This window comes from Ochotona princeps, chromosome 16 (assembly GCF_030435755.1).
Source record: "Ochotona princeps isolate mOchPri1 chromosome 16, mOchPri1.hap1, whole genome shotgun sequence".
In the NCBI taxonomy this organism is placed as follows: domain Eukaryota; kingdom Metazoa; phylum Chordata; class Mammalia; order Lagomorpha; family Ochotonidae; genus Ochotona; species Ochotona princeps.
In genome coordinates, this window is record NC_080847.1 from 9575970 (window position 1) to 9590280 (window position 14311).

Genomic DNA, 14311 nt, shown 5'->3' on the forward strand with positions numbered 1-14311 from the left:
ATTTATTTTTATTGTAAAGTCAGATATACAGATAGGAGGAGAGACAGAAAGGAAGATCTTCTATCCAGTGATTCCCCAGGCTGCCGCAACGGCTGGAGCAGTGCCAATCCGAAGCCAGGAGCCAGGAACTCTCCCATGTGAGTGCAGAGTCCCAAGGCTTTGGGCTGTTCTCAACTACTTTTCCAGCATAAGTGGGAGCTGGATGGGAAGCAGGGCTACCAGGATTAGAACCAGTGCCCATATGTGATCCCAGCGCGATCAAGGCAAGGACTTTAGCTGCTAGACCACTGCGCCAGGCCCCAAGTTTTTTTTTTGTTTTGTTTTGTTTTTTTAAGATTTATTTTATTTTATTTGGAAGGAGAGACAAAGATCTTCCATCCACTGGTTCACTCCCCAAACGGCCACAATGGCCAGAGCTAAGCCGATCTGAAACCAGGAGCCAGGAACAACTTCTTGGTCTCCCATGCATGTATAGGGTCCTAAGGCTTTGGACTGTCCTCTGCTAGTTTCCCAGGACATAATCAGGGAAAATGGATGGGAAATGCAGCAGCTGGGACATGAACTGGCACCCATATGCGATGTGATGCTTGCAAGGTGAGAATTTAGTCATTGAGACATTGCGCTGGGGCTGAGCTGAAGTCATTTTATCACACACAAATTGCCCAATATCATGAGAGCTTTAGGCAGAATGACCACAACTTTTTATAGATTTACTGGTTCTCTGAGATTCATGTTAATATTTTTCTATTTTAGATCATGGGATTGTGTTTGAGGTAACTATTAAATGAAAAAGCCTTTCATTTATAAAGTCGTTATTATTTTAGGACTTGCAAACCCTGATTCTGCAACATAGGGAGCAGACTTTACAGCAGCCCGGAGGCTCTCAGGCACAGTCCCTGGGCTGCCAGCCTTCCAGCCAGGGGCAGCACAAGTACCACTTCGAGAAGACCTTCCCAGTGTCTCAGACAGGAAACTGCCGGATCATGGCATACTGTGATTCTCTTAGCTGCCTGGTGGTGTCGCAGCCTTCTCCTCAGGCCTCGTTCCTTCCAGGTAACTACCCCCCAGAATTCCAGCCTTCACATTCATTGTTGGACTCCATTTGCTTCTCTCCTGTCTGCTTTACGAGATTCTAGGACTTAGGAGTAAGTGAGCACTAACCACAACTCACAAATCACGTTTTCCTGTTAGCTTTCTGTTAGTCACGTACTTCCTCATACTTAGTATCTATAGTGTCTGTTGCCTTCAATCTATAAATATCAGAGGTGAGAAATGCTGAAAATCATGGTGAAGTAGAAGAGAATGGGGTATGAAGCATAGGTTACCTGTGGTAGTCCAAGGAGGATAATGCCACTCTGTATATATCCCACTCAATTTATAGTTTTATTTTAAAGTTTCATTTTATGTATTTGAAAGGCATAGCAATGACACAGAGATCTTCCATCTACCGGTCAGCTCCACAGATGGCCACAGTGTTTCGGGCTGGGCCTGGCTGAGACCAGGATCCTGGAGCTCCATTTGGGTGACAACCAAGCTATGTGGGCTGTCTTCTGCTGTGTTTGGAAGTAAAGCAGCTGAGATGTGAACTGGTACTCTGATATCGGATGATGGTGTCCCAAGTAGCGGCTTAATCTATTAAACCACAACACAAACATTTTAGATTAGAAACGTTTGACAGGGCCCGGCGGCGTGGCCTAGCGGCTAAAGTCTTCGCCTTGAAAGCCCCGGGATCCCATATGGGCGCCGGTTCTAATCCCGGCAGCTCCACTTCCCATCTAGCTCCCTGCTTGTGGCCTGGGAAAGCAGTTGAGGACGGCCCAGTGCATTGGGACCCTGCACCCGTGTGGGAGACCCGGAAGAGGTTCCTGGTTCCCGGCATCAGATCGGCACACACCGGCCCGTTGCGGCTCACTTGGGGAGTGAATCATCGGATGGAAGATCTTCCTCTCTGTCTCTCCTCTCTGTATATCTGACTTTGTAATAAAATAAATAAATATTAAAAAAAAAAAAGGAAAAATATTTCTCTCTGTATCTCCTTCTCTCTGCAAATCTGCCTTTCCAATAAAAATAAATGTTTTTTTTTAAAAAAAAAGAACCGTTTGACAGAATGCTTCCCCAGGGGCTAATTCAAGTAAAAATGAAATTACATACTTATTTTCAGTAGTCTTCAAGTTGATCAATTCCAAGAGAGAATTTGGGGAAGTATATTAATTACCTTATTAGTACTATACTAACTTTCTCACAAAATATTTTGTGGTTTTTGTGTACCATTGAGTTGTCTTAATGTTAAAAATCAAATCTCCTTGCTTGCTCAGTTAAATTATTTCTGAATGTTTCTTTGTACTGTGTTAAATGATTTCTGCCAACTGAGTCCCTTTGCCTCAACCTGGTTTCATTGTTTCCCTGCTTAAAAGCTTCATTTGAGTAGGCATTTAGCCAAGCGTTAAAAAGCCTATGTCTCACATCTCCATACTTGGGTTGGAGTCTTTATCAGGCTCCTGACTTCAGTTTCTTGCTAATGCAGACCCTGGGAGACAGTGGTGATGGCTCTGATGATGGGGTCACTCCCAGATCCGTGGAGACCTGGGTTGAGTTCCTGGCTTCTGCATTCTGCCCTAGCCCAGCTTGAGTTACTGTAGACATTTGGGGAATAGTAAACCAATGGATGGGAGCTCTGACTCTTTGTCTTTCAAATAAATAAGTGATTGTTGAAGTTTCATTCAAATACTTCGCAACTGTGTTCTTAAATCTAGATAAACATGGTTGAGAATGTAATCCTAGATTATCATACAGTTCTCCATTTGCTGAGATAAGCTGTGAGTTGAGAGGCCATCAGGAGATTTCATTTTTAAGGAAAAGTGAAAGGATTGTTTGATATTCTTTATATCCCAAGAAAAAGATTTATCATCGAATAAAAGTTTGCCACAAATTGAAAAAAAATGTTTTATTTCTTTTGATGCCGCTTGGTCCTTTTTTCTACATGTGTCTGTTACGGTTGCAGTTGACTGCTTTCTAGCTTGCAGTGCTAGTTTGGCTTTTTTATCTTGATGATTACCTAGACATGTGGTCGGATTCCGTCGTCAATTTAAAGCTCATGGGTTCCTTATTTTTTGCTGACTTTCCTAATTTTGTTCCAGGAGAGAATACAGTAAACTTCATCTTGCTTGGTTTCCTGTAGTAGTTCGTGTAATTCAAGGCTGTCTTTAATCTAGAAGTTAACAAATTATATATTTTTTATATAACTAAGATTATAGAATATGTCATTTTATGTAAGAGAACAGAGTAACAAATAAACTAAGGGTACACATTTTTATTGTACCCTCTCACAAATGTTAGACATTGATTGGATTCTGAGATATCGTCTGTTTCATTCCACTTCAGATAATGTAGCATAGCTTGATGAGATGACAAATTATTTTTCTCTATTTTTTTTTTTTTACTGTTTGCTGTCCCTTCTGCAACTTGAGTGGTTCCAGTAGCCCAATCTCCAATCTTTTATCATTATAAATTAGTTTGCATCTTCTGCAATTTTATACAAATGAAATGACTCAGTAATGTTTGTGATAGGAATCACTATGTATATTGATAGTTTATTGTTTTGTATACAGTAAATTTGCTTATTAGTGGATATTTTGGATACGTACACCATTTAAAATATATTTTAAGACTGAGGACTTTTTTTGTTTTATCAGCTGGTTTCCTGGAACCTGTATGCCAAGACAGGTGCATGCTTTGCCCAACGTGGACTTTTACTGATCTGTTTCATATTGTCTTTATCAGGCTTTGGTGTTAAGATGTTGAGTACTGCCAACATGAAAAGCACTCAGTACATTCCAATGCATAGCAAACAGATCCGTGGTTTGGCTTTCAACACCCGGTCTAAAGGCTTGCTGCTTTCTGCTTCCCTGGACAATACAATTAAACTGACCAGGTGAGTAGTTTAGGATAGAAGATGGGACCCTGGCTGCTTAGTGCTGCCAACACAGAATTACTGTCACTATTATGATGGCCTTAGCGCTCTTTTCTTGATCTGAGGCATGCATTATATTCTGAGATCCATTTAAAATGTATTGCTTCTCAGTGCACGCTGCAGGTTACAAAAGTATTCAGGTAGTATCCCATATCTGTAAAAATATTTGTTCAAAATACATCTTAATCCATGCAAATGATACAAAGATAGCAGATGGGAAACTTTAGCTCATGACACTGGAGCTACCATATCATTTTGTGACTGGTTTGGTACCTAGCAAAGAATGCTCACTGGGAACAGGCTTTTGTAAGAGTTAAGCTGCTGGTTAGGACACCAGGTCAGAGTCTGGATTTGAGTCCTGGCTTCACTGTCACATCCAGCTTCCTGTATATGCACATCCCTAGAGGCAGCTCTGCCCTGAGTGCCCTGGCCTGAGTTCCTCACTCCCTGGTTTGACTCGGTCCAGCCCTGGCTATTGTGGGCAGTTACAGAGTGAATTCTCTCTCCCCCTCGCCTCAGACGCTAAAAAAATTGTAGGGCGTTCACAAGGCCCTAGCTGTCCTTAGATGCCCTGATGACTTCTTTTTTTGCCTTTTGCACACTCTGTGAACATTGTAAAAACAGTTTTGTTTTTCTAAATATTATTTTTAAATATGCATTTAATTATTTTATTGGAAAGGCAGAATCAAAAAGAGAAGGAGAGATCATCAGTCCTCTGGTTCACTCCCCAATTGGCCGTGATGACCACAGCTGAACTGGTCTGAAACCAGCAGCCAAGAGCTTCCTCTGGGTCTCCCACATGGATGCAGAACCCCAAGAACTTGAGCCATCCTTTACTGCTTTCCCAGGCCATGATCAAGGGAGCTGGATCAGAAATGCAGCAGCTGGGAACTAGAACTGGGACCCTTATGGGGATGTAGACGCCGCAGGCATAGTTTACTAAGCCATAAAACCTGCTCTAATATTTATTTATTTCAGAAGTCATCTGTTGCTCTTTTTTCAGACCCATTAGCAGGGGACTGGATTAGACAAGGAGCTGTCAGGATTTGAACTAGTAACCATATGGGATGCTTTGAAGGCAGTGGCTTAAATGGTTACAGCACAACACTGCTGCCTTTCTGCACACCACTCCCACCTGCCCCTGCCATCGGATTTTTTTTTTTTTTTTTAAGATTTATTTGTTTTTATTGGAAAGTCAGATGTACAGAGAGGAGGAGAAACAGAAAAATCTTCCATCCATTGATTCACTTCCCAAGCAGCCTCAACAACTGGGGCTGAGCCAGTCTGAAGCCAAGAGTCTGGAGCCTTTTCCATGTCTCCCACATGGGTGCAGGGTCTGAAGGCTGGGTTGTCTTTGACTGCTTTCCCAAGGCACAAGCAGGGAGCTGGATGGGAAGCTGGGCTTCTAGGATTAAAACCAGTGCCCATATGGGATCCCAGTGCTGGCAACATGAGGATTTGAGCCATAAGGCTGCTGTATCGGGCCCACCATGTGGTTTTCTTAATACTTGGTTATAAAAATCTCTTGTAACGTCATAGCCTGGAGACAAATACTGTGGTGCAGACTTACAATACTGGACGGCCTGTTTGGAGCTGTTGCTGGTGTCTCGATGAAAACCATTTTTTCTATGCTGGACTGGTCAGCGGTTCAATCCTTGTATATGACCTGCGAAATACAAGATGTCACGTCCAGGAATTGGTCTCTCAGAGAGCCAGGTAGGGAACAATTTTTTACTAGATAACCACTTTCTCATGGGTTGTTATATTCTCTCTTCAGAGCATGTTTCATGGTTGGTCGTAAATCCAACAGGAGCCAGTTCTTACAGATCCACTGATATCTTCTTTGATAATCGTGAACATCCTTAATGTTTATGTTAGGTCAATTCATTGGTATGAAGTGTAGCTGAATTCAGAGTCAGATCTGTGGTCAGAACCAAACTCCATTACCTGTAAGTTATGTCTCTACTTTAGTCATGTTTCTTAGCCTGTTGTGAACTTTGTGAAGTGTGGCTATTGTAGCCTTGCTGTAGATGCTACCTGTCTAGCATGCTGGGAGAGACCAGTGGAGGGTGGCATAATAGAAAGTGATTTAAAACTTCCCTAATCCAAAGCTAAACTCAGTCTGAGGAAAATATATTACTTATTTTCATTTATAGTCCAGTTATATTATAACAAGGCTTGTAAAGTTGGCCTAAATTCTGAGGGTAACAACATTGTTGCTCCTCAGAATCTGCTGCATGCCCTTGGGACTGGCTTTGGTGTATGAACTTCTCAGTGAGTGAGTTCTGTGACCTGGCCAGATGAGCAGTGTCTTAAGAGAGACTTCCCATTTCCAGTTTGATTGAATATACATTAAGACATAGGGTGATAACACTACAGTAATCATTGTTTACTAAGACTTGGCCTCAACATGTTGGAGTTTTTTCCATCCAGGGGAGCATGGAATCATGTTTTAGTAACAGTTCACAGGCTTGAAGATGACTGATAGGAACTTCAGGCAAATGAAGTAGCTGCCATTGATGCAGAGGGAGGAACCGTGTGAAGTACGAGTTTAAAAATAGCAGGGAAAGAATGTGTGTTTTACTCATTTTTATTTTAGTTTGCCTTGGGTCATTGTATTAGGGAAAATGGTCTCGGCAATATTACTACGAATGAATTCAGAGGAACATACTCTGAAGACGTTTCTAAGAATTCTTGACATTCAGTCTTGGTCATAGGTTTGCAGAAAGAAATTTAGAAAATTTGAAACAAATTAGTTTAGTTTCTGAACTAAACTGAAGTTGCTTTAAACTATATATATATACATATATATTTATTTTTCTGGAAGACAGAGTTGGAAAGATGTTCCTTCCCCTGGCTTACTTCCTGAATTGCTACAACAACCAGAGTTGGGCCAGCCAGACCAAAGCCAAAGGTCAGGCTGCATCCAGGTCTTCATGTGGGTGGCAGAGTTGCCTTCATCCACTGCATTCACATTAGCAAGGAGCTGAATTACAGGCGTAGCAGCTATGATGTGAGTTTTTATGAGATGTCAGCATCATGGGTGGTAGCTTAACCCACTGTACCACAATGCCATAGACTTTTTTTTTTTAAGATTTATTTATTTGTTTGTTTTGAAAGGATTATAGAGATCTTCCTTCCACTAGTTTATTTTCCAGATGGTAGCACAACCAGCACTGGGCTGTCGGGTGTTCAGATATTTGGATCACCATCTGCTGTTTTTCCTGGGCCATTAATTAGCAGGGATCTGGATTAGAAGTATAGCATATTTTGTACATATGTAATCCCATTTCTAGAGGTTTCATATCATTTGAGTTTCTTAATCATTGTGATTAAGTCCATAAGTTTCCTAGACCTTTCGCAACCCTCACTCCACCTTAGTTTTTTGTAGAACTCCTGCTCTTTCCCTGGTATTAAGTGCAGAATATTATATGCCTTTTGTTTCTACAGAGTTGGTAGTTTTTATTAGGTGTCAGCAGAAGGTAGCGCCCCGGTATATCTTCGGTAGGCGTGAGGTAGGACTGTGATATAGATCTCCTGATAGTGGTGTCTAGAGTCATCCAGGTATTAGGGTCTGAGGCATGGTATTCTTTCTTTTCCTGCAGATGCCCAATGGTATCCCTGTCATACATACCCAAAGCTGCCTCAGCTGCCTTTCCATACGGTGGGGTACTGGCTGGAACCTTGGAGAATGCTTGCTTCTGGGAGCTGAAAGCAGGCCTTCTGCATTGGCCTTATTCACTGCCCTTGGAGCAAGGGGGCTGCATAGACTTTCAGACCGAGAGCAGCACCCGGCACTGTCTTGTGACCTTCAGGCCAGGTAGGTGTCGAAGTGTGCTTGTGGGGCTTCCTATGATTTCTTTGGGAGCAGAATGATAGAGGAGGAGGAAGGAGGATTTGACCCTTCCCTTTTAGGGATTGTGAGGTTAACAGCCCATACTTCATACCTTGCCATTCTTGACTGCTTTCCCAGGCCACAGACAGGGAGCCAGATGGGAAGTGGAGCTGCCGGGATTAAAACCGGCGCCCATATGGGATTCCGGCGCTTTCAAGACGAGGACTTTAGCTGCTAGGCCATGGCGCCGGGCCCTTGCTTCCCTCTTACTTGGGGTCTGTACAGGTAAAGAAATGGATAGTCATGATTGTGTGGGTGGACCTAGTCAGCTGACTTGAGAACCAGGAGCAGACCCACTGCAGCTGACTACTTCAGTTCACTGGGTTTTGGATCCTGAAAGGCAGCAATCTAGACTTCTTACGCATCATACTGATATTTGCTGTTGGTGTGCTTTATCCCTTCCCAATTAGGTCTTGTGTGTCGGTTTCAGGAAATTGACTGTAAACTCTAGGTTGGCCCTGACGGTCCAGGGATTTGGTTGTGGATGCCTGCAATGTGCCGGTCACTAGCACTTTTTCCTGGTGGATAATCTGTCCTACCTGTGACCAAAGATTTAGTCTCACAGCAAATTTGTTTATACTGGCAGGTCCATTTATGATTAAAAAAAGAAAGACTTATTTATTTGTGAGAGTTAGAGATGTCTTCTATCCAGTAGTTTACTCCTCAAATAGCTGAAGCTGGACCATTCCGGAGCCAAGAGCTTCCTCGTAACGTCCTGTGTGGATGCAGGAGCCCGTGCACTGGGGCCATCTTTCACTGTTTTCCCAGGTGCATTAGTAGGGTGCTAAATCAGAAGTGGAACAGCCAGTTCTTGAATCAGCACTCATATAGGATCCCAGCCCTGCAATTGGCAGCTTTTTACTTTTTTTTATTTTAAGATTTGTTTTTTATTTTTATTGCAAAGTCATATATGCAGAGAGGAGGAGTGAGGAAGATCTTCTGTCAGATGATTCATTCCCCAAGTGACTGCAATGGCCAGTGCTGCACCAGTCCATAGCCAGGAGCCAGGAATTTCCTCCAGGTCTCCCACTCGGGTACAGAGTCCCAAGGCTTTGGGCCATCCTTGAATGCTTTCCCAGGCCACAAGCAGGGAGCCAGATGGGAAGTGGAGCTGCCGCGATTAGAACCAGCACCCATAGGTGATCCCGGCGCATTCAAGGCGAGGACTTTAGCTGCTAGGCCATGGAGCAGGGCCCATCTTTTTTAGTTTTTTGTTGAAAGACAAAGAAAGATGACTCTCCATCCACTTGTTTACTTTCCAAATGGCCACAATGGATAGGGAGCAAGGAACTACATCCTGATTACCACGTGGGTGGCAGGGGAACAAATACTTGAGTCATCATTTGCTACTATGCCAGGTACATTAGCACAGGGCTGGATTGAAGTGGACCAACAGGACTCGGGTATGGGATGTTGACTTCACAGTTAACTATGTCATGATACTAGCCCTACCTTTGTGACTTCTTTGTTGTTGTAGATTAAGGTGTCACATCTAAGTTTCAAACAATTTGAACACAAATGCCAAGGTTGCAGCTGTGTTTAAAAAAATGATGAGGCCCAGCGTGGTAGTCTAGCAGCTAAAGTCCTCACCTTGCATGCGCCGGGGTCCCGTATGGGTGCCAGTTCTAATCCCAGCAGCCCCGCTTCCCATCTAGCTCCCTGCTTGTGGCCTGGGAAAGCAGTTGAGGATGGCCCAGAGCCTTGGGACCCTGTAGGCATGTGGGAGACCCGGAAGAGGTTGTTGTGGTCACTTGGGGAGTGAATCAACAGATGGAGGATCCTCTCTCTCTTCATCCTCTCTGTATATCTGACTTTGCAATTAAAATTTGTTTTTCTAAATATGATGAAAGGCAAATATTGCAGGTAGGGTTAGTCATTTAGGTGACCATATAGTGCTACTCTGGGCAGATCGAATCACAAGTTTTGCTTGAGCTGGGAAATTGTCTCCAATGCTGTGATTTGCTGTGACTTGTGTGGAAAGCTTTGGAAGCCCCATTTTATTCTGCTTGCCTTCCAGTAGAACCTCAAATACATGCTTCCCTTATATAAAAACATGCTTTCACTTTATAATGACATCATGATAGAAACAGTAGGTACCTAACTGGGAGAAGGAAAAAACTCCTAAGACAACTCCCCTGCTGGAATTCTGGCTTGGTGTGGTGGCATTAGTAAATTTGCTTTATCGAGCCTAGAGTTCTAAATTTGGTTTGTGCAGTATGGTTTTTGTTGTTGTTGGCTGTATTTGCTTTGTAACTGTGGTGATTTGGTATACTTTTAATTTCATTGGCCTTTTCATTCACCCATGGGTGGCACTAATTTCTCTGTCTCATAGATAAAAACCACAACACTATGAGAAGTGTGCTGATGGAGATGTCGCACAGGATAAACGATGCTGGAGACCGTGTCTGCCTCTGCAATCCTGTACAGACGTTCCATGGTGGCCCCACTTGCAAACTACTTACCAAAAATGCCATCTTCCAAAGTCCAAAGCATGATGGCAGCCTTTTGGTGTGCACTGGGGATGAAGCATCAAATTCTGCCTTGGTGAGCCTATTACTTTTTATTTTGCTTAAAAAGTCACTTATATTATATAAATATTTATGGGAAATCTTGAATATTTTGTGCAAAAGTATGTGTAGTGAAGAGCCAGAGCTCTGTTCCATATTCTCACATAGCCTAAGTGTGGTTCTCTGCCTTGTTTTTCACACAAATCTTAATTTACTGCTCTATAGTTTATTTCTCCTATTTAATTTCTGTCTTAAATATCTTTTCATTTTAATATCTGAAAACGCACTTCGTTCTTTCTGCTGAGCCATACTGTTCCATGGGTCACATTGTTAATATTTGGGGAAAACAAATAGAAACATAAAAGCACTTTACTAAGTAGCTGTTGTGGTGTTGCAAGTTAAGCCACCATGGACAACACTGATATGCCATTTGGGTACTGGTTCAAAGTCCTGGCTGCTCCACTTACAGTTCAACTCTCTACTAATGCACTTGGGAAAGCAATGGAATATAGCCCCCTGCCACCTACATCAGAGACCTGGATAAAACTTCTGACTCCTGGATTTGGCCCTTAAAGCCATTTGGGGACTAAAGATGCAGTTGGAAAATTCTCTCACTGTAGTCTGCCTTTCAAAGGCGATATTGTGGCAAAATGGGTAAATCTGCTGCGTGCCAGCATCTCCTAAAGCCACCAATTTGAGTCTTGGCTTCTCCACTTCCAATCCCACTCTCTGCTAATGACCCAAATCCTTGGTTCTCGGCCATCCATGTGGGAGATCTAGGTTAATATGCTGGCTCCTGGCTTTGGCTTGGTCCAGTCCTGGCCATTGTGACCATTTGGTGACTGAACCAGTAGATAGAAAATCTGTTTCTCTGTGTTTCGCTCTCTACACTCTGCCTTTCAAAGGCATAAGTCTTAAAAAAAAAAATCTGTCTTCCTGCTTTTCTCTATAACTCTGCCTTTGAAAGAAATAAATGAATAATTAATCTTTATGGGGGGGGGAAAAGCATTACTGAAACTCCAATAAAGTAGCTGACCCAGACAGCAGCTTTATCAATTCAGAATGAAGTCAACAGATGAAAGGGTGATAAAGAAATTAGTCATGGAAGAATCAGCCTGTCACCTGCACTTGTTGATCAGTCTTAGCATCACTCTAAGTGGGTAAGCAGTATTGTATCTTTTTTGATGTAAGGTCAGTGAAGCACACAGTGCCTCTTGTAAGGTGTACTTGACACTGAGTTTAATCGAGGCTAAAAACAGCACTGTCAGCACTGGAGTGAGCCAGCAGATGGAATCTCTTCTCCTCTCTGTAAATCTGCCTTTCAAATAAAAAGAAAAATAACCACCAAATGTAATGTGGACCACGTTTGAATTCTGATAGAAACAGGATGTAAAAAACCTCAGAATTTTGTGCTACCTTTTAGATAGTAGCATGGGGTTACAATTCATTTTATTGGACATGATTTTGAGGTTTTAGATGCATAAAGAGTAAAATGGCTGAAGTCAGCAAAAGGAAAAGTAAGATTAATAAAACAGATGTAAAGGTATAATGTGTGCTACTTGTCATTAAAGATCTTTAGAAAGGAGAAAATGCCAGTTAGAAGGTATGGTCGATGAGGACTGGCCCAGGGACTTTGCCTATGACCTCCCTGTCCCTAGAGAGGACAAATCCTAGAAGACTGCCTGGTGCATCAATTGAAGAAATGAGTGTTGGGCTTGGTTTTCAAATTCATTCAAAGTTCATATTTTTAGATGAGGTTGTATTTGGTCCATTTCAGCAGTGCTGGCTTGAAAATTATGGTCTACTCCCCAGGCAGGGCTCCCTTAGTGACTAATTCAAAGCTGTTTGATGATAAGAAAACAAATCATGTTCCTGAGCAGACTCTTAATCTTTGTCTTTGCTTGTCTTTAGCTGTGGGATGCTGGCAGTGGCTCCAAGTTGCAGGACCTGCAGACTGATCAGCCTGTGTTGGATATCTGCCCATTTGAGGTGAACCATAGTAGCTACTTGGCCACCTTAACAGAGAAGACCGTCCACCTGTATAGGTGGCAGTGACCTTAGTTTTGAACTTTCAGATGTGCTGATGATGTTAATGTTAAATGTTCTTTGCTGGCACCTGGCAGTGCTCAGTAATACTCCTTGGTATTACTTGTGGACTAGAATTTGGGGACCATGATTCTTTTGGAGCAGTGTGATTCTGGAGCGCCAGGTCATTGAGACACTCTGGATTATCTGTCTGCTATGTCCCTGGAGTGGTGGTACTCCATCTACATTATCCATTTCTCGGGTTATAAGCCTTTGTGAGTCCTTTGGGAGTCCTGTCTTTCTGTTGGGACTGAGAATATTCTCTCAGCAATCACTCACCAGGCATTTTCCAGGGAATATGACACCCCTTCTGAATGCCTTTTCCACTACTGATTGCCTTAGGGGTACTGCCTTGTTGAAAGCCTAACGATTCTGGTCTCTTCAATGCAGTGTGGGTGTACAAGAGTCTTCTGTTGAACACCAGAGGGCACCGTGGAACCTTGTGTATGATTTAATTTCTTTCTCAGCCTACTGGCTAACCTTTCAGTATCTTGGTCTCAGCCCCACAGAGTGTGTGAGAATATATCTGGCATTCTTTGCTGCAACAGTGGTGTTCGAGGCACACAGTGCTGGGATCAGAGCAATCCCAGTGATGAAGGCCACTGATGAGGGTTAGAGCCTTTGCCAATGCTGAGTGCATTAAATTCATTGCATTTTTTGAGAGCTAAACCGGAGACCAATTGTTGCAGCAATAGGGAAGACTAGTGTTGTAGCTATTTTAGGCTCTCAGGGTTGGTGTTGGCCAAGTCAAAGCTTGAAATAATACTGTGTTTCCCTTTCACTAGGAAACATTGAAAGATTTGTCAAAGCTCTTAAGTCTCCCTTAGTATCAGAGCTCAAGAGCAAAGGCCTGAGAGCTTACAGGAGAGAAGTTGCACTAAAACTGCTGTGGCGGCTATAAAGGTTTGTTTTCACCATTCTGAGATTTCATATCTGAATAAGCCAGCCCCTCAGTGAGGACTATTCTTGAGCATGTTTTTAAATCCAGGTATAGTAAACTGATGCTTGACTTTAGTCCCTCTGATTGGCCTCTAGAACTTGTGAAGGTGTGGTTAGTGAAAGGTTATTCTCCCTTCAGTGGAGGTTCAGTTGCTTTTTGCCTCAGGCTCCTTTGCTAAACCACCACCCTCATGAGAACATGCTCAGGATAGGGTGGCGTTTCCTTTAATGATTATTAGAGAGGTGTTATTTTGATTATAAAACACTTCTGATTGCCAACTACTGAATCGTTCCCAGGATTTGTCTCAGCAGCTGGAGAGTGTTGCAGTGGATTTCCGCAAGTTCCAAGTTCTAGATGCTAGCCTTTTCATGGCCTCTTTGCATCTGAAGATAAATTTTTAAAAGCCAGCTTCTGGAGCCTGGGCATAGTCCCCTTTTCTCAGAAAAGATGTTTCTTTTGTTTGTCGAGGATTACAAGCAGCTGCTTGGGCCTGATGCTTCAGAAGCAGAATACTTGTAATAAAGCCAGAGTCACCGACTGCAGCCGACTGCCGGGAAGCATGCAGGTGGTCAGTCTGGCAGCTGAGGATTTGACTCAGAGAGCTCCCCTGAGAGTAGGAACCAGGGCCCACCTTGCATTCCTACAATATACTTGGATATTTTAGAAGTAAATTGACATGACCATGACTGATTTTTCCACTGGGAAGCACTGGGGGAGAGTGGAACCACCCTTCTTGCAGGAAACTGTACTTAGCTAGCTTTAGTCCACAGGGTACCACCAGGGTCCCTGCCTATCATGTTTCCTTACCTCTGTCTACCTCTTATAGGGGTTTTCCCATTAGAGGATTTGGAGTTAAGCTGATTCACAATGTCATTTTTGTGTATCTTTGTGCCTGCTTTGAAAATGGGTGGGTG

The 14311-nt window shown here is 42.9% G+C and overlaps 1 protein-coding gene across 1 annotated transcript in view; it reads left to right on the forward strand.

The window, feature by feature from the left end:
- Positions 1 to 12681, forward strand: part of RFWD3 (ring finger and WD repeat domain 3) — a 35852-nt gene extending 23171 nt beyond the window's left edge. The window contains exons 8-13 of the mRNA XM_058674168.1: positions 825 to 1053; positions 3781 to 3931; positions 5510 to 5686; positions 7576 to 7790; positions 10198 to 10409; positions 12284 to 12681. Coding sequence (XP_058530151.1) covers positions 825 to 1053; positions 3781 to 3931; positions 5510 to 5686; positions 7576 to 7790; positions 10198 to 10409; positions 12284 to 12427 — 1128 coding nt within the window. The 3' untranslated portion in view covers positions 12428 to 12681. The remainder of the gene's footprint in view (positions 1 to 824; positions 1054 to 3780; positions 3932 to 5509; positions 5687 to 7575; positions 7791 to 10197; positions 10410 to 12283) is intronic.
- The last annotated feature ends 1630 nt before the right edge of the window (positions 12682 to 14311 follow it).